Here is a 27,259-nt window from a genome sequence, read left to right as displayed (position 1 = left end):
TTCCTCCTGATGCTTTCTATTTTCTCCTCTGTGACCTTTTTGCTGCTTTCCGCACATTTTCTTGCTCAATGATGTCAGTTGCTCTTCCAGAAACAGGGGTCCTTCCTAATGCAGTGCAGGGTGGGGGGGAAAGGGAAGACTCGGGCCTTAAATAAGAATTGCATCTCCCCATGTCCTGAGGGAGAGGAGCTCTTTCTACCTTGGTATATCCTACTTCACTTTACACTTTTGCCAATCCACACAGACACCCCAGTGTGTCCTGTTAAAAACACACTCTGCTTCATGCTGGAATGAGAATTAAATCTTTAGGTTGCAGCCTTTCCAGGCACCAAATGCCCCAGGTGTCCAAATAACCTCCAAGTGCTATTCCTATCTAATGCATCTCTGGACCAAGGCAGGCCAGCAGAGTTAATACTTTTTTAAAAAAAAAAAAGCCCTGGGACCATCTTGGCATCTTAAATCAAGGTACTACGTTGAATGAGTTTAACCAATTCGTTGAGCTATGTTGCAGGGCAGCAATATAAGTTGGAGTTTGGAACAGTAGGCAAATTCTACATTAGGGCAAGTTTGGGCTAGAATACTGAGTGGTTCAAAAATAAAAGAAAGGGATGAAAAACAGCCCAGGAAGATTTTGTCTTGCAAAAATGGCATTTGCTTCAGCCCATAGCAAGTCAGTCACTTCCCCATGTCATCACAGATTGAATTCAGCATTGAGTCTTCATGTCATGGCAGACATACAGCAACCAGTGCTGGCATTTCCCACTGCAAGGGGGTTAATGAACCAAAGAGGGTGTTGAAGGAAGGAAGGAAGGAAGGAAGGAAGGAAGGAAGGAAGGAAGGAAGGAAAAGAAAAATCATAACTCATCCACAGATTAATACCTGGGCTTTTCAGGTTTTGTGGGAATGACAACTCGAAGCCTCTGTAATGTTGTATACATGAGCATACAACATGGGTCCTTTACCTTTACATTTATGGTAAATATTCTTTCCTTGGAGTTCAGGCCATTTGTCTTCAAGTTTGGTTCTTGCTGAAGGTGTTTATAGTAGAGGTTGATAGATATCAAGCTTTTCCTGAGCCTTTATATGCCTCTCCTACTGGTAACACTGCTGTAAAGCAGTGTTTCTCAACCAGTGTGCCTCCAGATGTTTTGGAACTACAACTCCCATCATCCCTAGCTAGCAAGACCAGTGGTCAGGAATGATGGGAGTTGTAGTCCCAAAACATCTGGAGGCACACTGGTTGAGAAACACTGCTCTAAAGGAATCAGGTTATAGCCAACTAAGAATAGACTCATTGAAATTAATGGACCTATGTTAGTCATGCCCATAATTTTGATTTTTCCCCCTGCTCTGAGTAGGAGAAACATTGGATGTGATGGGTTGCGGAAGGCTCTGTTTTGGTTGGGATGGGCAAACAGTATTGTGTCTCCGTATGAGCTCTTTAACTGTTCAATTCCTTGTTGTCCCCTCACCACCAACTTGCAGCTACAGAGGTGACGCAAGAAACAGTGGAGTCCCTGATGCAGAAGTTCAAGGAGAGTTTCCGAACCAATACACCGATCGAGATAGGCCATCTGCAGCCAGCACTTCGCAGCTCTTCGGTTGGGAGGCGAAAACGCAGGAACCGGCCCAGAGGTAATTACCCAGCTTTTGGAATATTGAATCATTTCCCCACTCCCATCCTTCCTCTACCTCATTTCTTATGTGCTATCCTTCTTTTTGCTCGGTCAAACTCAGGGGCTCGGACATGCTTTTTTTTATAGCAATGGTGCTGTTTCTGGTATGTACCTGTACAACAGGCTGCATAAGGAAATCATGCAACTTTCCCCTGACACTTGCATAGCCATCATGGGTTAGGGAAATGGAACTTGTGTATACTGATACATCCAGGATACGGCCCTGCACCTCTTGTGCTGCACTAATGTGCCTTAGGATTTGGTGCTCCAAGTATCAGGGTAATTTGTCAGAGGCAATTGAGAATCTTCCAGGGGTGAACGTAAGAAGAGTCCTTCTGTACTTTCCTATTTTAAATATCCTCTTTCTCACTGTGGCCTACCAGATGCCTCTGGAAAGCCTGGGAGTAGGATATGTGCACCACAGCTGTCTCCTGCTGTTGTTCCTCAGAAACGGATAATTAGAAGCGTGTTGTTTCTGATCATGTAAGGTTGCATGCAACCAACCATTATGACTCATATCCACCGATAGCCTCCTTGACATTTCCTAGCATCCTTTCAAAGTCATATGCATTGGTGCCTATTAGAGGCATATGAAAAAAATCATTAGCATTTGTTCTCATGGTTTCTGGTAGCTTCCTAATTCTACTTGACTTGTAATGTTTCGCACACAGTTATGAAAACTCTTGCTGCAGCAACTGTTGTCAACTTCTTTCAAACCTTCTTTTTCCCTAAGAGCATCAGTTGCATTGCTTTACCTTCTCTATGTGACAGCCATTCCAATGTATGCACTCGCATTGGTTAGCAGGTGAAAATGATATTACTCTCTACATCAGTCATCTGAAGACCCCAGCCTGGGGCTTCCCATACTGTTATTTCCCCTGGTCAGTGATGCCATGACTCAGATGCTGTCCAGTTAAGCAACAGACATTTATTGACTTAACATGACTTGACTCTTGAATGTAAAACCACCCTCAAAATGTCACTGGAAAGCCAACTTAATCCAAGTTTGTTTTTAGATTTTCTGCTAGTAATGTATACTATCCCTGCATCCTCGTAGCTTCCACTTTTTCTTTCTTTCTAATTCAAAACACTATTTTCTCAATATAGTATTTGTTGGTGGTGCCACCAGCAGGGGCTGGCCAGTTGGTCTTGACACATGAGAGGGCCTGTTCAGTAGATCTGCCCCCATCATTATTAGCTTTCATGAAAAATCTGAAAGCATTTATGTAAACCATGTTTACCCAGAATAATGTTCCTGGCAACCCTGAGAAAACGAGATGAAATAATGTTTATAACCACCACTGTTTGGGGGTGTTTTTTTTATAACTGTAATTGCCTTTAGAATATTTTAATTGTTTTATTTATTTTCAAATTATGGATGTACTTGCTGCCCTGGGCTTCTTGGTAGGGGGGGGGGGCATGATACAAATTAAATAGATAGCAAATGTTTACCCAGTAGAGGACACGTTCTGAATGACTTCCTCATTGGTTGTTGCCTTCTTGGTGCACTTCCCACTGTGCATTTTTTAAAAAAGAAATATGAATGTATTTTGGCATCCATCTGTCCTGGGAGACACTGGAGGAGTGTGCCTTTGAGGGTAAAGTAAAACTGTTGGAAGGTTGCAGCACCTGCTGTGGTGGTAGAGACTGATGCAGGAGAGGCATATTTTGTTGCAGCTGGGGCAGGTGGAGGTGTCCAGTTGGGCTGCTGAAGATCCACTATGGTGTTTCTTATCTCTGTGCTCCTCCCGGCAGTCATTCCTCCATAGCATCACTGCTATGGATGCACAACCTATCTGCAGGGACTGTGGTCATCTGCGTGGTGGGGTTGAGATGTTGCCAGGCTTTGTACTGCTTGCTTGCCTATTAATTTATTTAGCTCTTTAATTAGGTTTTCCAAAATTTCACATATATTTCAATACATAATAAAAACTTTTTTTAAAAAAAACCAACAACCTCCCCACACCCTTTCCCACGGTGTTTCTGTTTCTTTCCCTCTGCTACACCCTGTTTCCTATCTCTTAAACCTTAACAAAACTACTATAATCTTTAATCCCTTCTGTTGCTCATAGTTCAAATCCTGCTCGCATGTTCATCATATAATAATATCTATTTAAATAACAATGCTTATTTATTTACGGTGCTATTTGTGCTCTGCTTTTTGCACCTTCTCCAACCCTTCCAACTTGCTCAGAAGTGGCTTAATTCCATTAAAAGCCTCAGAAAAAACAGCAATATGATAAAAGCCACATCAAAGAATAAACCTTGAGAACAGCAATAATAAAGGCAAGCCATAATAATCAACAGGGATTAAAACTAAAATGCTGCCACATTGGGTAAACGTAACCTGGCCAAGGGATCCTAAACTTGATGTGTGAACTGTTTGCTTTTGCATTTTAGCTAATTAAAATTAAGTCCTAAGCCTTAAAATTTCTAGACACACAATGGAAGCAGTGAGAAAACATCCTAAGAAAAACCTCCGGCTTGCTGTAGCTGGTGAAGAACAGTAATTATACTCTGATGGTTGGATTCCTTCATCTGCCTCCAAATCCTGAATTTCATTGGGCATAACTCCCACAGAAACATAGGAGGTGACATTATACTGGGTCTCAAAGCATTGACCATTTGTGTATCAAGGTTAAGGTTACGAGATTTTTTTCAATGAAACTGGGGACACTTTTCATCTTCAATGGATTTTGTATGGGGACTGATTTGTAAATCCAGGGACTGTCCACGGGAAACGGGGACGTCTGGTATCCTTAGTGACCCCATGACCACCCTGTTCCATGAAGTGTAAATAACTAGACAACACACATGATGTTGGTTTGGGATCAAATAAGGCCACAGCTTTATTGGTTACAGATGAGAGGTTTGACCATAGGGATTGTGGTAAGCAACTGCATATATCACACCCACCTGTTTGCTGGGAGTGTTTCTAAGGGTGAAGCCGGTGGGTGGGGGGATGCCCTATGACCCAAGTCAAATCGCAGCATCCACCAAGCCACTCCTCCCGGATCCTTTTAACAGGATACTCTTACCCTTGGAGGGGCAGGCAGAAGCTGCAACCTCCCCTCCAACCAAGACTAGATTTACCCAATGCCTATCAGTGAAGCTGCAGAAGGAGACGGGGCGGTGCAAGGGCACCAACAATGAAATGCTCAGAAACTGAGCTGGGCCAACAGAACACCAAGGCGACCAAGGTAGGAAGAATCCTCTAGCTAGGCAATCCCATGAAGAGAGCTGAAAGGCTGCACTAACCGGGCATTTAAACTTCCCCTTGGGCGAGGCACTAAAGTCCGCAATTCGTTGGCTGGTCCCACACCCAGGGGAACGTTCACTACTTCCTGCCACCATTGGCTAATTTGGTGGTGGGAATATGATCCGACTGGCAATAGGTCAGTTTTCCAGGGAGGCCCAGGACCCGCTTGCAAAGCCGCCTGCCCACAAAGGGGGCAAATGGAACTAGTTTAGTATTGTCTTCACTGGCTTGCTATGGCTTTCTCATAGCTCAGATAGGAGATTTTCCAAGCCTTTCTTGGAGATGATGTCAGGGGTTGAATAATAATAATAATAATAATAATAATAATAATAATAATAATAATATACATACATACATACATACATACATACATACATACTCCACTCATCTGGTTGGGTAGTTTCAAACAAATATAAAAACACCAATAGTAACAATCCGATCCAATATAAAAAGTCACAATATCTTACATCAAATAAAGCAATACTTAATAATCCATTAAAATCTTATAGTAAACAGTAAAATTAAACATCAAATATTTGCATCGACAGCAAATATTAATTAAACAGTTTACACTTATCAATTACAATAAATAATTACTAACCCATAAGGCTTATAAGCAATAAAAAGAACAGCAAATCACAATACATAAAACACCACAAAACCATCTAAAAGGGTCAAATTGAGAGACAAGGACACACAATTTAAATAAATAAATAAATAAAATCCCTGAACTCTTCCCAGCTGCTTCTGCTGTTCTGGAAGCTGCGGTCTGGGAAAGGCTTCTAGGGGCTGGAGGCAAATGGAAAAGCTATTGCCTGATGAACAGAAAGCCTCTCTCCCCTCCTGCAAAGCATGTGCCCAGCTGCTGACCTTTCTCCCTTCATCTAAATGCAGAGCATCAAACATTCCCCACTGTGCTTTGTCACATGGGGGTGCCTTTGGGGTGTACCGTCTTCCTTTCTATAGGAACCCACACAAAAGAGGGGAGTGGCTTTCCATTGTCAAGCTGATTGCATACCTAACCCCTGTGGGCTTGGGATAGAATTGTGGGTGGGTGTCTTGCCTTAATAGAGTTTCATTACTCATAAATGGATTTGGGAATATGGCATTGGGCAAAGTGAAAGCACTTGTGTATTGATAGCTTCCTTCAGCTGGCTTAATGTAGCAAGTAAAGGCTCCCAAAATGTTCCATCCTGTTTATGGGGGGCAAAATTCTGGGGACCAATTCAACAAATGTTCTCCATTGGTGAGGAGAAATACTCCCAACAGTTTCTTGAGGGCTGGGATCAACATTACCAGTTTTGGGGAGACAGTTTATTTGTTCTCTCCCCATTTTTCTCCTGTGCAGCAGGAAATAGATTGTTTTCTATTGTTATTGGAAAATGATGATGATAATGACAATCTGCTTATTTAGGTAATTTACTGATGCCTGCTAAATTCCTTCGAGGATCATACTCTTACTGAGCTGTACTAGTTTAAACAACTAAGGACAGGTGGCTAGGCACAAAAGCACCAAAATACGTTTAGAGCTTATAATCTTCAAATGGAGAACTACTTAGCCCTTAACCCACATGACCTTAGAAATTGGATTTTTGATCAGGATGCCAACCAAGACAGAGCATCCATCATTGCTGCCTGTTACTTTCCCCAGTACCCGCAAATTAAGACCAATCACTCAATGCCCCATTACAGTACCTTGAGACTCCGACCTTCCCACAACAACAGAGGCCTTTTGCAGAACTAAGATTTCAACAGATGCCTATCAGGAAAATCACCATATGGGTTGCAAATGTATATATGGATGCAATCAGGTAGAGGACATCACACACTATCATGCTGATTTGCCCCCTATATACAACGTCCAGAGGAAAAATTATATTGCCAATTCTTAATTGGCTTCCAGGCCACGCAGGAAGTGACAGTTGAACTCCTGGCAGATAAACATCTATATATTACACACCAGGGAGCCAAGTTTGCGCTGGCAGCCAAGAAGCTCTTTTCCAGCTACTGAATGTACTCCAATCTTAAGTTTTAATGTTGTAAAATTATTTTTATGTTGCAAACCCGCTACAGGTTACATTGTATAATTTTAGATGGAAGTTTCTTTTTATTCTCTGTCGTCCATTGTAAAGTCCTTTAGGTATATACAATAAAATTGATTGACTATTGACTATTTAGGTAATTTATGTACCTTTTCATATTTCAAAGGAAGTCTGTAAGCTGTTTACAACAATCTAAAGACACTACAAATGAAATTCAAAAAGGAAAAGAAAAAAAACCATACAGGTAATAATATACACATTTTAGAGCAGCAGAGGTAATAATCAGTGACTGCCCAAAATAAATGTGATGGAAAATATTTAGGGAAATGTTCTCCTTGTTTGAGAGGCATAAGAAACAGAAAATTATCTGTGGTAGTGTTGGGGAAAACACCCATTCTCCTCCAATAATGATCCAGGAAGGACTTTTTTTCTGAAAATATTCTCAGCATGTGCTTGCTTGAGCAGGACTTAGATTTTCCAGACAATGATTGGAGGCTGGAGGGAAGAGAATCCTTTTCAGGTTCTTTCTATCTTTTCTGTTTGATTCTCTCTTCTCCCTTATTTATTTCTGAGCTGGGAGTGTGTGAATCAGAGAGAAAGAGAGAGAGAAATCTTTGTATGCTTTCCCTGTACTACAGGCCTGAAAAGCATTCCTTTTATTCCTATTATTATGAGGATGATAGTTTGGGACATAAATAATTCACTTGGTGGAGAGAAAATGTCACTTTTTCTTAGCTGCTTTAAATGATGTAATTTCTTTTGTTGTTTCTAAGTATCCAGTGAGATATTGCTGAGGTCATTAATTGGGATGTGCCTTCTCTAAGCCTAACAACTTATGCCACCTTATCTTCACCCTGCAAGCAAATCAGGATGATATGAGAGGGGTTATATTCTCATATAGAAAGGGAAGAAATGGAGGCAGTGAGCGATTTTACTTTCTTGCGTTCCATGATCACTGCAGATGGTGACAGCAGTCCCGAAATTAAAAGACGCCTGCTTCTTGGGAGAAAAGCAATGACAAACCTAGACAGCATCTTAAAAAGCAGAGACATCACCTTGCCGACAAAGGTCCATATAGTTAAAGCTATGGCTTTCCCAGTAGTGGTAGTGATGTATGGAAGTGAGAGCTGGACCATGAAGAAGGCTGATCGCCGAAGAAATGATGCTTTTGAATTATGGTGCTGGAGGAGACTCTTGAGAGTCCCATGGACTGCAAGAAGATCAAACCTCATGTTGGTCAGACTCATGTTGGTAGTTTCAAGAACACTGTCCAACCATCTCATCCTCTGTCGTCCCCTTCTCCTTGTGCCCTCAATCTTTCCCAGCATCAGGGTCTTTTCCAGGGAGTCTTCTCTTCTCATGAGGTGGCCAAAGTATTGGAGCCTCAGCTTCAAGATCTATCCTTCCAGTGAGCACTCAGGGCTGATTTCCTTCAGAATGGAGAGGTTTGATCTTCTTGCAGTCCATGGGACTCTCAAGAGTCTCCTCCAGCACCAGAATTCAAAAGCATCAATTCTTTGGTGATCAGCCTTCTTGATGGTCCAGCTCTCACTTCCATACATCACTACTGGGAAAACCATAGCTTTAACTATACGGACCTTTGTAGGCAAGGTGATGTCTCTGCTTTTTAAGATGCTGTTTAAGTTTGTCATTGCTTTTCTCCCAAGAAGCAGGTGTCTTTTAATTTCGTGACTGCTGTCACCATCTGCAGTGATCATGGAACCCAAGAAAGTAGAAACCCAAGAAACTCAGAGTAGACCCGCTGAATTTAATGGGCATGATGAACATAGATCCATTCATTTTAATGGGTCTCCTCTAGGATTTAGTTGGCTAAAACTCTTTATATCCCACTCTTCCACCAAGGAAGAGTTTCAGCTGGTGTTTATGTTTTCCCCTTTTTCTCTTCTTTTGTCCACACAACAACCCTCTGAGGTCAGTTAGGCCCAGACAGTGTGCCTGGTCCAAAGCCACGCAGCAAAAATTTGAAGGAGGGTCTCTTCAGTCCCCCATCTGGTCCTTCCACTTCATGCTTGTAATAAATAGACCGCCAGCTTGCCACAGGGAAACTCAGCTCCTTCTAAGGTGCTTTTTTGCTGATAGCCGCAATAAATCTCTTTAGTCCTTAAGGTGCCACAAGGTGCCCTTTTGCGTTTTCTGTCAAGCTGGGTGTTTTAAAACCACCTTATTCTCTTTAAAACCTTTTGGCCTTGTATTCTCAAATTCTTCTTCACTGCAGCTGTTTTCCCTTCAGCTCTTTTCCTCTCCCATTTGGAATGTTCTCTTTTTCACGGCTCATGGTTAATTGCCCCTTTGGTGTGCTAGTGATTGGAACTCTATTGAACATTAAGGTTAAATGATGATATCACAACTTAGTATGTTTGCATTTTACATCCAATTGCAAACACAAACCCTTCGCCTCATTAATCCTTCACAATCTCTCCCTCTCTCTCTCTCTCTTTTTACTCTACTCTTCCTAAATGAAATCGTTGGTTTGGGATACATTTATTTTCTCCCTAACAGCCTCATGACAGTTACGCCAGTGGAGTTCACATCCAGCGTTGGTTCCTGGGTAGAGACTAGTACCGGCCTTTGATGGGTCTGCATGTGTGCAATTATTTTTTACGGTTCCATTTAATTAATGCTGAACCTCCTCACAAGCTTATACTGTATTAGGAACGGCTTCCATTGTACATATCAACGAGTGGAGGGAAAGGGGCAGGTAAGGTTACAGGGTGTAAAAAGCTCAAAGCAGGACAGATTGTGAAAAGAACTCCACAAAGACACACAACAAATAAGCAGCACTCCCTTAACTGTGTTTTAAACATTGTCTGTTTCTTGATTTCATGACATCCGATGTCAAGCTGTTTCTAACAGCTATAGGTAAAAATTTATCCCCTCATCTGAAGAATACCTAAATGTAAAATAGAGAAGATGAGAGAAAAAGGAAATTCCTTGCTATTTTACAAAGCTGTCAGGCTTCTTTGTTTTTATTTGCCGTATTTGTTTTCTCTACTCCAAATAAATAATTAAATAAGTGCAAATCACCAAACACTCCCCTCCTTAAAAACAACAACAACAACAGAGTATAAAGCACCTAATAAATGTTGCAAAGAGGCAGGTAAGAATGGCTAGGAATGGTCCAAGGGTTCTTTTTTTGAGAGATGCCTGCAAACAGCCAGGTTGCAGACCATTGCTGCATGTCCGTGAAGACAGAGGCCTGAGCTAATACAGAGTCACATCTCACCAAATAAATCCTGTGTGGTGTTAGCAAACCTATTCTCTGCGTCAGGCTTCCTCAAACTCGACCCTCTAGTTGTTTTGAGACTACAATTCCCATCATCCCTGACCACTGGTCCTGCTAGCTAGGGATCATGGGAGTTGTAGTCCCAAAGCATCTGGAGGGCCGAGTTTGAGGAAGCCTGCCTGTGTGATGATCCTTATGCAATCAAGGTAGCACCATGCATGAACAAGAGAGGAGGTAACTTCAAGCTTGAGAGCACCCCCGTGTTTGCAGAAGCACCAAACCACAACGCTGGAGTTGGCTTTGGGTCCTATCCGTGAAAAAGGCGGGGTTCATATAAAGATATAATCATAATAGCTTTTAGAAGAAGTAAATTCTAAAGTGGAGGACACCTTAAAAACAGCAGGTGAGTATCTCCATGGCCACATAATGCTGCCTTGTTGCTGAAGAAGGGACGAGGTTTTATGAAAGGGACATGGCTAGTGGAAGCCTTTAACGGGGCGGTACTCTGTGCTGTAACATTTTGTTTCAGTTCCTGCTTGCCAATAAATAATTATTCTTTTTGTTGTTTAGTCGTTTAGTCGTGCCTGACTCTTCGTGACCCCATGGGCCAGAGCACGCCAGGCACTCCTGTCTTCCACTGCCTCCCGCAGTTTGGTCAAACTCATGTTTGTAGCTTTGAGAACACTGTCCAACCATCTCATCCTCTGTCGTCCCCTTCTCCTTGTGCCCTCAGTCTTTCCCAACATCAGGGACTTTTCCAGGGAGTCTTCTCTTCTCATGAGGTGGCCAAAGTATTGGAGCCTCAGCTTCAGGATCTGTCCTTCCAGTGAGCACTCAGGGTTGATTTCCTTCAGAATGGATAGGTTTTATTTTATGAATTATCTATTTATTGGTATTTTGATACTGTCTTTGACTTCAGTGAGATGCTGTGCTTTTTATATATTGGAAATCCTTGCATGGCCCTAAATTAGGCATCCCCAAACTGCGGCCCTCCAGATGTTTTGGCCTACAACTCCCATGATCCCTAGCTAACAGGACCAGTGGTCAGGGATGATGGGAATTGTAGTCCAAAACATCTGGAGGGCCGAAGTTTGGGGATGCCTGCCCTAAGTGGTGAATCAGAAACCTCTTAACTGAATAAATAAACAATTTCTCAATCATATCTTCCAACTCTACGTTTTCATACTCTCCAAGGGTCCCGATTTTCCAGGGACAGTCCTGGAATTATGAAAGCCACCCCAGCTTCTGGTTTGATCCTGGAATGTCTCTACTTTCCCCAGCTACTGTTGGCGAACTCAGGGAGGAGGATGAGCCAGCACTTGTCCTGAGCTGTGGCTGTGGCAGTGAGGGAGCATCCCATTGCCTCTCCGTGGCCACTGGTGATGGCCTCCTCCCTTGGACAGCTTGTAAGGAGTGCTGGAGAGTGGACGAGGAGTAGGAGAGGCTGCGGCTGCTAAGACTCTGATGGGCAGGCAAAGGGCAGAGCCATCCAGGGCAGGAAGAAAAGGGGAAGAGTGGATCACAAGGGGTCTTGATTTACAAAAAAATGAAATAAAAAATACTTTTTGCATCTGCGTCTAATCTTGCCCCATTCTAAAATGTATTTATTTGTGGGATTGCATTAATTACATGGTACAGAATACACCTGCAAAAAAAGCCCATCCAACAAACACTGTTTGTTTTTATTTGTTCCCCTTTTTATAAAATAGCAACAGGGGGGTTGTATCCAAATAAAGTTTACTCAGAGTAGACCAGTTGAAGTTAATGGACCTTAGATAGTAATGTCGGTTGGTTTCAATGGACCTGAGCATGACTTGATAAAACCCTGTTGTTGTTGTTGTTAGATTTATTGTTTATTGGATATTATTTATTAGATTATAACACATTTCCCAATATGACATAATTGCTGCCTGTTGCTACTCTCCTCTAGAGTTTATATTAACTATTAATAACAAAATCAGTCTGTGAGTCTTGGTGCTCATGTCACCAAAATGGCACACTCAACATACATGCATATATGTACATGCTGTATACATGAGCAGGCTTGGGGGAAACCCAACATTTGCAGAAGGAGAAGAGGAATCCTATGGGGTGGAAACCCTCCAGAACCATCCCATTGAAGACTGAGCCTAGGCTATGCTGAGGGAGGACATGACTATCTGCCAGAAACACTGAGCACCAGAGAGGATCATTAATAGCTGCAAGTGCAGCCAGAAGCCTATAAAAATGGCTAAACATAAAAGGTAAAGGGACCCTTGACCATTAGGTCCAGTCGTAACCGACTGGGGTTGCGGTGCTCATCTCGCTTTACTGGCTGAGGGAGCCGGCGTACAGCTTCCAGGTCATGTGGCCAGCATGACAAAGCCGCTTCTGGCGAACTGGAGCAGCACACGGAAACACTGTTTACCTTCCCGCTATAGCGGTACCTATTGATCTACTTGCACGTTTTGGGGTGCTTTTGAACCTAGGTTGGCAGGAGCAGGGACCGAGCAACGGGAGCTCACCCTGTCATGGGGATTCGAACCACTGACCTTCTGATCGGCAAGCCCTAGGCTCTGTGGTTTAACCCACAGCGCCACCTGCGTCCCATCATGGTTGCCAAAAAGCTGTTGTTGTTTAGTGGTTGGGTTCTGTCAAATGCTCCTAAGTATTCTGAAGCAGTACATTTCTGTAACATATGTCAGGACGTCTTTAAAAAGAACAAGTGGAACCTGCAACAAAACGTTGCAGTGTGTTTTTGTAATCTGTCCTATAACCAGACGATTGAGTTTTGCCCTCATTTGGTGGGGGATGGGATGCGTAATTGCTTGGATTTTTAATAAAGTTCCCTTTCCTCTTCTATCTGCTAGTGTGGCTTCACCAACCCATTATCTCTCAGGGTGACAGTTGACTTGTTTGTAAAGAATGATTATTTGATTGATTATATTAAGGTTACCAGATGTCCCCGTTTCCCGGGGACAGTCCCCAGATTTACAAATCAGTCCCCATACAAAATCCATTGAAGTTGAAAAGTGTCCCCGGATTCATTGAAAAAAAATCTGGTAACCTTAGATTATATTTCTATGCCGCTTTTCATTCAAATAATGATTTGCAAACAATAAATAAGAATAACATGATAGAACATAATGGAAGTGATCATTACAATGCTACTTTATCTCTCCACACTGGACATAGAAAAGCAGAATATCAGGGGGAAAGGACATTTTCTGTGTGGATGGATTCATTTATTTTCCATAAGGAAGAGCAATCAGTCACATAATCCAGTCACATGATCCTCATACTTGTGGTCTGATGTTATACAGCTGAGACACAGGTTGACCACCTGTCAACAACAACAACAACAACAACAACAACAACAACAACAACAACAACAACAACAACGTCAAAGCTGCTCCATGTCTGAGCTTGCCTCCTACAGTATCTAGTGTGACCCCCCAAGAAAAATGAAAAGATTGATGTAAAAAGAGGATTTGGTGCCCTATTTTGGATCAAAATTTTAAAGTGGCCAGATGCACTTGTTCAGAATCAGAGATAGTAAAGCACTGAAGATATATCCTGAACAGAAGGACCATTATTTTGCGTATATAAACATAGAGCCGTATCAGTTTCAGAAATGCCGAGGAAACCAATCATTAGCCAGTGGACATTGCACTCTTCTTTCTTTCAATGAGCTTAGGAGTCAAACACCTTTTTCTTCTACCAAGTTATTTGCATACATTTAGCACATATCACTACCATGCCTTTCAGTTGCAGCGAGCATTCACACAACAAAGGACTCCTGTGACATCTTAAAATCACAAAGCTGTTACTCTCTTGTGTGACACAAGACTGTCTTTAATGTGTGCATGTAAAACAAATTTGTGTGTCCTTGAGGGCTTGCCTGAGGTCTAGATACTCTGAATAAAGAAAAACAAAGCACCTCAGGGTTTCAACAGGAGTCCGCTTATGAGCCATGAAAAAGTACCACAGCACCCACACATACCGTAGTTGTGCAGGTTCAGGCAGTGGTGTTTATTCTGTGCTTGCATCCTTTAAACAGCCACAAACAGCTGGGGGAGGGGGAAATAGTATGTAAAGGGAAATCCTACTTTAAAAGCAGCTGGCAGAGTTTAGCCCCAGAAGTATAAAGCTGTTAGGTGGATAAGAGCTGGCGCTGAAATATGGTGTTTATCTTGACTGCCAAAGGTAAATAAAAAGGTTAAATGAGCTCCTTTCCCTTTTAAAATAAATAAGTGGATAATAGCTCATTCTGCCAACGGGAATAATTTACTACGATCGGGGCTGTGCCTAATGTGTCTCTCAGGCCTTTGGTGCTGTAATTCACCAAAAGCTCCCATTTTGGAGAGCGGCTATGAGGGTTGGGTGAGGGGAGCAGAGAGTGCTCCATAATCAGAGGCTGTAAGCCCTTGAATGTCAGTTGGGATCACAAGTGGGGAGAGTGATGTTGCACTCAGGTCTCGCTTGCTGGCTTGCCTTTGGGATAATCCTGCTGGAATAATAAAGGAGCATTTGCCAATCTCATGCAAATATAAAGCCTCTTTTGTCCTTCTTTGGCAATGCTGAGTTGCCACCTTACCTGAAACTAATCTTCCCCTGTCACAAGAGAACACACTGTGTTGCATAGCTGCCAAGTTTTCCCTTTTCTCGCGAGGAAGCCTATTCAGCATAAGGGAATTTCCCTTTAAAAAAGGGAGAACTTGGCAGCTATGGTGGCTCTCCTGGAAAAGCTCTCGGTCTGCAGAGGCTGGGCCACTAATTAGGAAGCCCTTTGATTGACTCCTGCTGCTGCAGTGAACTGAACTCAATAGAAGGGTCATGGCCAGAATATGCAAACTGCTTCAACTGGGAAGTCTTGCAAGTGAAGCTAGAGGGATGCAAATGCTGTGATCAGGGTAATTGGGCAGTGATGGGCTTTCCACATGGCATCACACAGCACTGTACAAAGGAACATAGGAAGCAGCCTTATAATGAGCGAAACAACTGGTCTATCTAAATCAGTACTGCTTACAGTACTGTAATAGGCAGTGGCTCTCCAGAGTTTTGCATTGTTGGAGGCTGCATACTAGCAAACAGAAGCAGGGAGAGTGCTGTTCCACTCAGGTCCTGCTTTTTGGCTTCTCATGGGCAAATGAGGTTGATTCTCAACATGACAGCACTACTATTTATGGGGAACAGGGGGCTGGTGTGTGTGTGTGGGGGGACTCCCTGGTCTTGAGAGGGGTAACTGTGCTACTTAAGGACCAAGTACGCAGCCTGGGAGTCATTTTCGACTCACTGTTGTCCTTGGAGGCACAGGTTAATCCTGTGTCCAGGGCAGCTATCTACAAGCTGCATCTGGTATGCTGCCTGAGACCCTACTTGCCTGTGCACTTTCGTGCCAGAGTGGTGCATGTTCCGGTTATCTCCCACTTGGACTACAGCAATGTGCTCTACGTGGAGCTACCTTTGAAGGTGACCCAGAAACTGCAACTAATCCAGAATGTGGCAGCTAGACTGGTGACCGGGAGTGGCTGCTGAGACCATATAGCACCAGTCCTAAAGGATTTTCACAGGCTCCCAGTGTAGTGGTAGCATTTCAGGGATTTATTGTAAGGAATCATGAATTACAGTGGTACCTCTACTTACGTTCACCTCTGGTTACACATCCTTTGGGATATGCACGCGGCAAACCCGGAAGTATTTTTATGGGTTTTGCCGCATGCGCAGAAGCGATCCCTCCAGTTGCGGAAACCTCAGGATCCGACCGGAGCTCCGGAACGGATCCTGTCTGCAACCAGAAGTACCACTGTACATTTCAATTCAAAGTATTGGTACTTACCTTTAAAGCCCTAAATTGCCTTGGCCCAGTGTACTTGAAGGAGTGTCTCCACCCCCATCATTCAGCTCAGACACTAAGGTCCACCTCTGAGGGTCTTCTAGCAGTTCTCTCACTGTGAAAAGGGAAGTTACTAGGCAGTGGACAACAACAACAACAACAACAACAACAACAACAACAACAACAACAACATTATAAGTTTAGCTACTGTAACAGGATGCTAGATGGGCTAGTGACCTAACTGAGTAGTGGGGCTGTGTGCCTCTCTCTAGCAAGCAAATATTTGTGCTCTTTGCTGACTTTTCAAAAAGAAAAGATAGCAGGAGTCATAGTAGTGGTGGATTTCCATCTATACCTCTCTCCTCTTAGGCTTACCTCTGTCCAGTGTTTTCTTGCTCTGCATAGAAATTGTTGTGGACTGGTTGGATGATGGTGAGTGGTCAGAGGGGGGAGATGGGGAGGGTGGGGTGTTGGAAGCTGAAGGGGTAACAGGGCTTAGTGAGCTGTGAGAGTCTGTGGCAGAGAGAAGTCAAGAATCAGAGGCAGAAGCTGGTGAGTGGAAGAAGGGAGGCAAAGAGGCAGAGTTGAGTCTGGTGGTGAAGAGTCATTCATTTCATTCATTCAGCCTTTATTGGCATAGTTAGACAATAAAATCATAAAAGAGGGGAGGAAACGACATTGGCAATCCAGAAATTTTAAACACCTAAAGCGTATAAAAAGACTCAATAGCCACCATTCAGTAAAATTAAGTATTTTTAGATTTGACTTTAAAAATCTCAGTTAAATATCCTGACACAATCTCAGTAGTTTCAGGAATGTCACCCCTAAACAAATATTTGACTACAAATCCTTTGCAAGTAGATATTTTAAACTTCAAAGGAGTCGCCAATAAGTCTTTCCAAAGAGTGTCAAAGAGATGACATGTTTGGTTTCAGAGATCAGCAAACACAGCCTTTTAGACCTAAATCACCCTTTATCCCGCCAAGTTCTAGTCCTTCCATCACTTTGTTCCCTCAATTGGTGATCTGTGATTTCTACAAACTCGAAAAGAGGGGCCCTAGGACACAGGACAATTTAACCAAGTCCCAACGTGCCTGCCTGAATGACTAATTTAATGATACTAACAGCATCATTAAACCAGCTGATAAAGGAGGGGGTATCATCTTTATGAATAGACTGGATTACATAGATTCATCAACTTTCTGATTCCCAATTTTATGTTAAAATTACTAAAGATCCCACAGACTCTATTACCACTCTCCTCAAAACAGTATTGCAGCACACATATACCATGGGTTTTATTGACAAACACATTTGAATTTCTCCTGCCACCTTATCCCCACATACCTATTTTTTTTATTGTTTACCTAAGATTCATAAGAAATTACGTTCCCCCGCAGGCAGACCTCAGGCCTCAGAAAAACTCGCTCTGTTAAAGACTGGTCCACTCTGACCCTACATTGGCACGTTCTCCCACTAGTTCTAGCTTGATGGGTCATCATAAATGTGGCAGGTGTGTATCTCACCCATTTGTGTTACAGACGAAAGATATCTACGATGCTCAGTCTACCTTTAGATTCACCACCCGCCACTTCAGTACCTGCCAGACCAAATATGTGGTGTACTTAATTAGATGTTCTTGCCATTTCATTTACATTGGATCTACTACGTGGGCTGTCAGTGTCCATATTGGGGAACATCAAGCTCACATTAGGAATCAAGTCATGAAGGCACTTCTAGTTGAGCACTTTGTAGAACACCATCATGCAGATACAGATCTACTCTACACAGTCTTACAGGTTAATCAGAAAAAAGTTGGGATGAGGAGAGATTATGTCAAATTACTGCACCAACAAGAAACCAGACTGATCTATCTGTTTAAATCTCTGCACCTCGGGGGTCTGAATACTGAATTAGATTTTAATTGTTTTGTTTAAGTTTTATGTCAAGGTGGCTACTGTTGGTATGTTCTTTGCTATATTTCGGATACTGTGCCTTTAAATTTCCTTTAAATCTATGTGATTCATTCCACCTGTTGAGAGCCTTGATATTGCCACTAGAGTTTTGCCAACAGCATCAGCTTGCTACACTTTTTATTGATAGCTGATCCGTGGTCATTTGATGTACCTTTGGGGACTATTAATTTGGTATGCATTTATTATTGGTTGGTTAACATGTAGGCCTGCCATTTCTTTCACTGGACTGTACCTGAATGTAATGGTTTTCATTTCATATTATTGCTAGCTGATGAAGATTTATCATTGAAAGAGTTCATTATCCTGGAAGAACTGTACTGTCTGCTGCTGTGCTTGGAGCACCCTATTGCAACGTTTGGAGCACCCATCACCTCACGTTTGTAGGATATTGACTGTGGAAAGGCATTCTGCCTCCATTTCAGTCATCTTTGACAGTGACTTAGCACTCCTACCATTCCTGTTCATGGAACATTTATTTGATTCTTATTAGTTTGTGACTCCATGCACATATTATATATCTTCTGTTTATGAATTTTGAAACAGTATACAGTGGTACCTCGGTTTATGAACACAATTGGTTCTGGAAGTCTGTTAATAAACTGCAGCGTTCATAAACTGAAGTGAACTTTCCGATTGAAAGTAATGGAAAGTGGATTAATCTGTTCCAGACGGTCCGCAGAGTACTTAAACTGAAGCGTTCATAAAATGAAGCGAACTTTCCCATTGAAAGTAATGGAAAGTGGATTAATCCATTCCAGACAGGTCCGTGGAATACTCAACCTGAAGCGTACTTAGCCTGAAGCATGGGTGTAATTGGTTCCAGAAGTCTGTTCATAAACTGAAGCGTTCATAAACTGAAGCGAACTTTCCCATTGAAAGTAATGGAAAGTGAATTAATCCGTTCCAGATGGGTCCGCGGTGTTCGTAAACCGAAAATTCGTAAACCGAGGTGTTCGTAAACAGAGGTTCCACTGTAGTGTTATAAAAATATTTTCAGTATATTATTAGGCGATGTGTTGCTTGTTGTTGTTCCAAGTGTAGAACCTGACATTTGTCCCTATTGAAATTCACTTTGTTAGTTTTGGCTCAGTTCTCCAATCTGTTAAGGTCTTTTTTGAATCCCAGTTCTGTCTTCTCCGGCATTAGCTACCTCTCCTAGTTTGGTGTCATCTGCAAATTTGATGAGCATCCCCTTCAACCAAGTTATTTATAAAGATGTTGAATAACAGGCCCAGGACAGAACCATGATGACAAGACACTACCTAGCTTACTTGCTGCTGTTGCTTCAAGAGCTGGAATTAGGCCCTGTAGGCGCGGCCGTGGCCACATGTTAGTCTGTTGAGTGGATTATCAAGCTTGTAAATCAGGAAACAGGATTACAGAGAAGAAACACCTTGATTAAGATGTGTTTCTGGCAGAAGCTACATTAATAGCTGCAGATCCCCCCCCCAAAGACTCCTGGGCTGCATTCAGAGAGTTCTTTTTCTTTCTTTCTTCCCTGGTGATTTCCACATTTTATGTGTTCTTTCACATAATGTTAAAGCTACTTTTGGAAATCTAATGGAATCCAGCAGAGGTTTAGCATTCATTTCTGTGTTCATTGCTTTCGGAAAGCAATCCATTTTCACTGGCATTTCCCTGCAGTTTTCATGGATCATGCCATGGAATGAAATTTTTGGTGGTCTTCTGCCATGCAGTTTCCCCCTGCCGTTGTCAGGAGTATGGGCAGGAGTCAGGCTCTGGGGCCTGTAGTGCTTTGCAGGACTGGGGCATGCCTCAGCTTGTGCTGGAGAAGCAAGGCGTGGCCACACAGGTGAAGCCCTCAGCTTGTGCTGGAGAGGCAAGGAGTAATCACCCAGGTGAGGCCACTTGAGATCTCACTGCACCTGGTGGCAGGAGCTGGGAGGGATAAAAGCCCAGCATTTCCCTTCAGCTCTTTGCCACAGCAACGCTATCCCTGCCTGGTTGCATCTGGCCTCCTGCTCCTTGGACCCTTGCCTTGTTGCCGCCGTGCTTCTTGGACCCCTGCCTCGCTGTCGCCTTGCTCCTCGACCCTTGGACCTTCGCCTTGCTTCTTGTTCCTGGATCCTTCGCCTTGCTCCCTGCTCCTTGGACCCTTGCTTCGCCTTCGCCTTGCTCCTGTCCCGTGGACCTTCGCCTTGCTTCTTGTTCCTGGATCCTTCGCCTTGCTCCTTGCTCCTTGGACCCTTGCTTCGCCTTCGCCTTGCTCCTGCCCTGTGGACCTTCGCCTTGCTTCTTGTCCCTGGATCCTTCGCCTTGCTTCTTGTTCCTGGACCCTTGCTTTGCCTTCGCCTTGCTTCGTGCCCCATGGACCTTCGCCTCTGCCTTGCTCCTCGACCCTGCTTCTTCACCACCATCTTGCCTCTGGTCCTGACGCCCGCCGACCGGACCGTGACAGCCGTTTTCATGAGTAAATCATGGAGAAAGAAATCCATGCATGCACATAACGTTTGCTGCTGTGTCTAGGGTTGGGGAGTATCACCAGCTTAAACATCACAATCCTATATAATAAAGTGCAAGTGTCTCTGCGTCCAGTATTCTGTGTGTCCCTGGGTTTGCGCTACTGCGCATGTGCCCCGCGGACACAGGGATTGGACGGAGAGACAGGACGCATACACATACATGCTCTCTCCCCCCCACCTCTGCCTACCATTTACGCTGCTTCGTTGGGGCGCTCCGGTGAGCCCAGCTGGGCAGCGGGCGCCCAGGAGAAGGCCACAATTTGGCCTCTTTCTGTGGCAGGGGCATGTGGGGGGGGCGGCTGGCCCCTCCCACGGCTGCCGCTTCTTCGGGGCACTCCGCTGAGCCCAGCTGGGCAGCGAGCACCCAGGAGAAGGCCGCGATTCAGCGGAGTGCCCTTGAGGAAGCGGCGGCCGAGGAAGGACCAGTCGCCCCCTCCCCCCGTGCCGCCGTCGCCGAAACAAGCTTCTCCCGGGCGCCCGCTGCCCAGCTGGGCTCAGCGAAGTGCCCACTGCTAAAGGCTGTGGCCCCGCCGCTCCTCTAGCGCCCGTTTACTGAACGGGCTGAATGACACTAGTATACCAATATATCACTATGTCTGATGTAGGGATGGAATTACATTAGAGGCAAACAGGGTCATGTCCTGACAACTGCTACTACTTAGGGGTCTAACTGATAAATTTTACTTACCTTTAACATATTGTTACAACTGTTATTTTACAGTTCAGATAATTTTTGAATCAGCACATTTTCTCTAAAATTAAAGCTGTATAAGTATGGTTAAAAAGGTAAACAACCCCTGACAGTTAAGTCCAGTCGCAGACAACTCTGTGGTTGTGGCGCTCATCTCGCTTCACAGGCCAAGGGAGCTGGTGTTTGTCCGCAGACAGCTTCCAGGTCATGTGGTTAGCATGACTGGCGAAACCAGAGCAGCGCAAGGAAACACCGTTTACCTTCCCACCAGAGCGGTACCTATTTATCTACTTGCACTTTGACGTGCTCTCGAACTGCTAGTATAGATAGAAGTGCAAAATTGAAAGGATGGGTTACTTTTTTACAGAACATAAAATTATTAAACATATTTTTTTGGGAAAAAAATTGCCAGGAATTTATTTTATAAGCCAGGCCAAACTAGAAAGAATGGTGAAAATTTTGTAGAACAAAAATTTATTAAACAATTTAATCTGTCTCAGCTAACTAAAGTGTAATATAAGTAGACTAAATGCCTTCCCCTCCGCAGTGACCACAGGTAGATACTCACAAATTCCTTATCAAGCCTGCCTGTGAGCCTGCAATCAGGGAGTACCAGACTCACTGGATCATATTCTCTTGGACTGCCCTTTGCACAGCAGAATCTGCAAACAGATGCTGAGCAAGATGCCAGAACTGGGACCCATGGCTCTGAGAGAAAGCCAAATGAGCTTCCTCCTAGCGGACACGGACAAGGACGTTACTGCCTCAGTGGCTTCCTTTTTAATCTCCATCTTACCAAAAAGGGTTCTTAATGACTCATTGTTCTAGGGCAGGGGTGGCCAACTCCCAAGAGACGACGATCTACTCACAGAGTTAAAAACTGGCAGTGATGTACCCCCTTTTTCAGGGTTCAGGTCAAGGTTGTTGAACTTTTTCTATGAAGGAAAGCCCTGTTTTTTGGGGTTCAGGTCGAAGTTCTTGAGCTTTTTAGGGAGGAGGAAAGCCCTGTTTTGGGGGGGATTCAGGGCAAAAATGTGAGCTTTTTTTAGGGGAGCTAAAGTTGTTGAGCTGCTTTGGGGGGAGCCAGTGATCTACCAGTGATCTGCCACAGACGTTCAGTGATCTACCGGTAGATCACAATCTACCTGTTGGACGTGCCTGCTCTAGGGAATAGACAGGGTGAAGCAGAACAACTGAGTGCCTTGTGACCCTCGACAGCCTCACTCCTGTCCCTTTTAAATCTATCCCACTAACTTGTTGTTGTTGTTGTTGTTGTTTAGTCGTTCAGTCATGTCCACCTCTTCGTGACCCCATGGACCAGAGCATGCCAGGCACTCCTGTCTTCCACTGCCTCCCACAGTTTGGTCAGACTCATGTTTGTAGCTTCGAGAACACTGTCCAACCATCTCATCCTCTGTTGTCCCCTTCTCCGAGTGCCCTCCATCTTTCCCAACATCAGGGTCTTTTCCAGGGAGTCTTCTCTTCTCATGAGATGGCCAAAGTATTGGAGCCTCAGCTTCAGGATCTGTCCTTCCAGTGAGCACCATAGCTGCCAAGTTATCCCTTTTTTTAAGGGATTTTCCCTTATGCTGAATAGGCTTCCTCGCGAGAAAAGGGAAAACTTGGCAGCTATGGTGAGCACTCAGGGCTGATTTCCTTCAGGATGGAGAGGTTTGATCTTCTTGCAGTCCATGGGACTCTCCAGAGTCACCTCCAACACCATAATTCAAAAAATGTCTTAACCTGAAATGCCAAAAAATGTATTTGAATTTGTATTGTATTGTACTGTACTGTAATTTACAAGTGTCAAGTTGCATCTGCTTCCCCACTCAGAGGGCCAAGTGCAACTCCATGCCTGCGTCTGCCCCACTGACTTCAACTAAACCTACTTCTACTTTCCTGGGAATAAACCCCATTGAATTCAGTAGAGCTTACTTGTGAGTAGACACACATTTCCTTTCACTGCTTACTGACAAAACACCCCATCATTCTCACTGCACAACTGCTCAACCTCCCAGCTGTAATGTGGCCAAGTTAAATTCCCCCCTCCATTTCCCCTATTGTGACACTGAAGCCCAGCCCCCAGCCCCTCCCCCCCATCCCTCATCCCCCCAATCTCTCACTTTTTACCATCCATAAAGAGCCAGTAGTAGTTGGAATGTTGGACTGCGACCAGAGAGACCCAAGCTCAACCATGATACTCAATGGGTCCCCATTTCTCTCTCAGCTTATTCCACCTTTCAAGATCTTAACTAGTGCAGCTGCTTGGAAAGGAAATACATTCAATTTTTTTAATATTTTTTTTCCTTCCTTCCTGTTAAATGAATTACCATTGCCTCTTCCCAGGGAGTCAGAATGCTGATTTCCTTTCCAGCTTGTGCAGCAACATATTGTTCTGCCCCATCCCCATGTTTTAAAAACCTGTGCAGGTTCTAGGTAATCAGAAAATGCAATATCCCTGTCACTGACTTTCTGAAGATGTGTGGCCTGGGTAATTTAACCTGTCAGCGCCATCAATCATGGAGGCGCAACCAGCAGCTGAACAAAAATGGAGGGGTGAAGAATGGCAGGCAGCTGGGCAATGGGCTGCAGTCTTCTAAAAGCACCCCCCTTCCTCCTCTGGCTTGTGCTTTTTGTGTAGCAGCAGTCCATTAAATGCTCCCTTAGCCAGTGAGCTGTCTTGCTTTTAGCTGAATAATTAAGTGCTTAAACTAGACATTAAAACATCTTAACATAGGTGGGTTTTGAGTCGTTTGAGCCTCAACAGTTTGCCTTGACTAAATTACAGATATAAAACTTACATTCTTGCGGAGGATCATTTCCTGCAAGAAGAGATGTATATAAAACTGCAAAAAGTGCTGTGGCCCCTTAGAGACAGAAACTAGTTTAATGAAACATTTAGTTTATTGGGCTTTACTAACTGGCTTATGGCAGTGACAATTCTCAAAGGGATCACAATATTACTTGTGGTCTTGCTGCTGTAGATGCACAGGACTACACGGTCATCCCCCCCCCCCAAGAATAAATTGTTAAAGTGCATTTGTAGCAGAAAACTGAAAATAAATCACCTACAAATAGTACTCTCAAAATTCTGATCCTTAAGCAGCCAAAACAACATCATTCTTGCACAAGAAGTGGAGGTATAAAATATAAATAGATCTTGGGTATCCCCCCAAATGTTTCAGAAGTAAAAACAAAAAGAACCTTGCCCCCAGACACCTTTAGGAAAAACTCAGTGTGAAAGCGCCCCCCCCCCCCCAGCCCAGTGGGGATAGGTGCATAACATCAGCCTTTGGTCAGTTGGGTTTGGCATAAATATCAGGCGTCTGGCCACCTACGCTGTCCTGCTTCACACATCTGTGATGTCTGCATGCTACTCTCCAAGACCACCACTCCAGCAAGGGCAGTTAGGACCCTACAGTGGGAAATGGCTGGACGTGGAAGCAGCCTGAGCTCAAGGAGCAGGACCAGCCCTGTCATGTGGTGAAGTGAAGCAGCTTGCTTCAGTCGCCACAATGAAGTAGCCACAGGATGGGAAATAGATAAAAGCAGAAATGGATGGTGCAACAAGACCCCCAGCAAGAGGTGCAGATACCATTTGGACTCCACTTCAGGTAACTGGATGTCTGGGCCAGCAAAACAAGGTGGTTAGATATAGCCCCAAATTTCCCCGCGGAGGACCTTTCTAGATATTCTCCAAACAGGAGAACATTTTCCAAAGTATTGCAAAGCTTAGCAACTTTTCAGAGCTGCCAGAAGAGTGTGTTGAGAGTGCAGCTGAATCTGTGCCACTGCCAGGATCTGTTGTCTGTGCAGAAGCAGCAACACATTTCCCCTTGAAATATTTGTCTCCAGTTCATGGCTGAATGGTTTGCTACCATCTAACTCCAGTTTTCCTGAAGAATTTCCTACATTTCATAAACATCCCCACTTGTTTTCTCTCTCCCCATTGCAAGCGTCCTTGAGAATGTTTTCAGCACAACCTGCTTCTCTTCCTCCACTCCTGAACCTGTAGAGGCTGCAACTAGGGAGCATAGGTAGCGCAGAGCTTCCTTGTAGCTAAGGAACATGAGAATTTCCCCCCAGTCACTGAACAAATCCAGCCCAGGCAGTTGCTATCTCCTTCAAGAATTGAATGGTACTGGGTAATTCATGAGAGCACTTTAATGCCCTAAGTTGTGCACTTGCGAACAGGTATGGTGCCAGATTTTTTAAGGGGAGGGTGCAGAGTGCCTCGCCTTCCCTCCCACTCCTCATAATAATAATAAAAAAACAGGGCAGAGCCTAGCCCTGTTCACCACATTTTTATTTGCCATTGCTATAGATCTATTGGCTGGGCCACTACGCTTTTGGTTAATAATAATAATAATAATAATAATAATAATAATAATAATAATAATAATTTATTTGCACCCCGCCCATCTGGCTGGGTTTCCCCAGTCACTCTGGGCGGCTTCCAACAAAAATTAAAAATACATTAAAATGTCACACATTAAAAACGTTCCTGAATGAGGGGTGCCCAATGTGGATACGTGCTGAACTTAGTTTTCCTGCTCACTTTGTTTGAGTTTAGCCATAGATTCCTACCCCTGACCCCGATCCCAGATCTAGGCCTTAAAATGCACACTCTCAAACATTTAATAGATGTTACGCAGAGACTATTGTATCCTTACAGCACCCTTATTCTGACGACAAGAAATTGTAGCCTAAGGACCCCTTGTCTCATTGCGTATTTCTCTCCAACATGTTGTATTAATTTATTCTGAAATTGCAGGCTCTATATGGTGCCAATAGTTCAAAATGAACTTTGCCAGTGGCAGCATATGATATCATAGGTTGTACACTTGGTGATGTGTTTATGAATGGCCCTAGGTCCTAGCAACCAGCGTCAAGATACCTACAAGCTGGTGTGTGTGTGTGTATGTGTGTGTGTGTTAATGTCTGAAGAAGTAGCTCAAAACTGAAGGAAGGCAACAGCACTGGTTAGAATGTCTGTCTGAGACTAGGGATGCTTGTGTTTAAATGAAGCTCACTTGGTGACTTTGGTCCAGTAACTCTTTCAGCTGAACCCACCAGGATTGTTGTGAAGATTAGCTGTGTGTGTCTGTGCGCACACACAAATGCACACACAGCTCGCTGAGAGCCTTGGGGGCAATATAAAAGTAAAATGATAAAAGCTAGGGCTCAAGGCATGCAACTAACACAAGTTTATTTTAAAGACATCCCCAACTCTTTCCCCAAATCAAAATTAGAAACAATGTTTTACCAGGCACAAGTATCATTAAAGAGAGCCTGTCCCTTGTCGGTTGAATGTGTGGGGGGAAACGGCTTCAGAACTAAAGAACACACTGTTGCTTTGCAAGAAGTTGTATCTGCATGCAGAAATGGGAGATTCTGCAGTGTGGGGAATAAGCTTTGCTTATTACATGATCTTCCAGGTCTGAAGCTTTTGCAGTAAGCCAGAAGCAAACCACCATGCCTAATAATAATAATAATAATAATAATAATAATAATAATAATAATAATAATTTTTATTTATACCCTGCCCTTCCCAGTTTAGAAACTGGGCTCAGGGTGGCTATCAACAAATATAAAATATTGATTAAAAACAACTTAAAAAACAGCTTAAAAACAGCATAAAATACAACATCAATGTAATATCGCCTGGGCTAACTGGTCAAGTTAATTCTGCTAAGGCAGGCATCCCCAGACTTCGGCCCTCCAGATGTTTTGGACTACAATTCCCATCTTCCCCGACCACTGGTCCTGTTAGCTAGGGATCATGGGAATTGTAGGCCAAAACATCTGGAGGGCCGCAGTTTGGGGATGCCTGTGCTAAGGCCAGCAAGGAGACCAGGGAAGAGTTTTAATGTGGGGACCCAGAAGCTTACTATGTGCAGGGCTTTGTGTTAGTCAGATTGCTCTCATGCCATATTTTTTCAGGGAAATAACAATTCTATTAATATTGGCTGTATGGCTCCCACCATTGTTCCAGTGCAAAAGCTTACCAGGAGGTGGAGGAGTGACAGCAAGTCGCAGCCCGGGCATTGCTAGTTCATAGCCAGAGGGCTTC

At 43.7% G+C, this 27,259-nt stretch overlaps 1 protein-coding gene across 2 annotated transcripts in view; it reads left to right on the top strand.

Moving 5' to 3' along the window:
• Positions 1–27,259, top strand: part of ASTN2 (astrotactin 2) — a 608,691-nt gene that overhangs the window by 222,031 nt on the left and 359,401 nt on the right. For both annotated transcript variants that reach the window (XM_035112940.3, XM_088665019.1), the window contains one exon: positions 1,486–1,635. In XM_035112940.3, the coding sequence (XP_034968831.3) occupies positions 1,486–1,635 (150 nt within the window). The remainder of the gene's footprint in view (positions 1–1,485; positions 1,636–27,259) is intronic.

Source organism: Zootoca vivipara, chromosome Z2 (genome assembly GCF_965207765.1).
Source record: "Zootoca vivipara chromosome Z2, rZooViv2.hap1.1, whole genome shotgun sequence".
Classification (NCBI taxonomy): domain Eukaryota; kingdom Metazoa; phylum Chordata; class Lepidosauria; order Squamata; family Lacertidae; genus Zootoca; species Zootoca vivipara.
The sequence above is the reverse complement of the archived record's forward strand: the minus strand, read 5'-3'. Positions and strand labels throughout refer to the sequence as shown.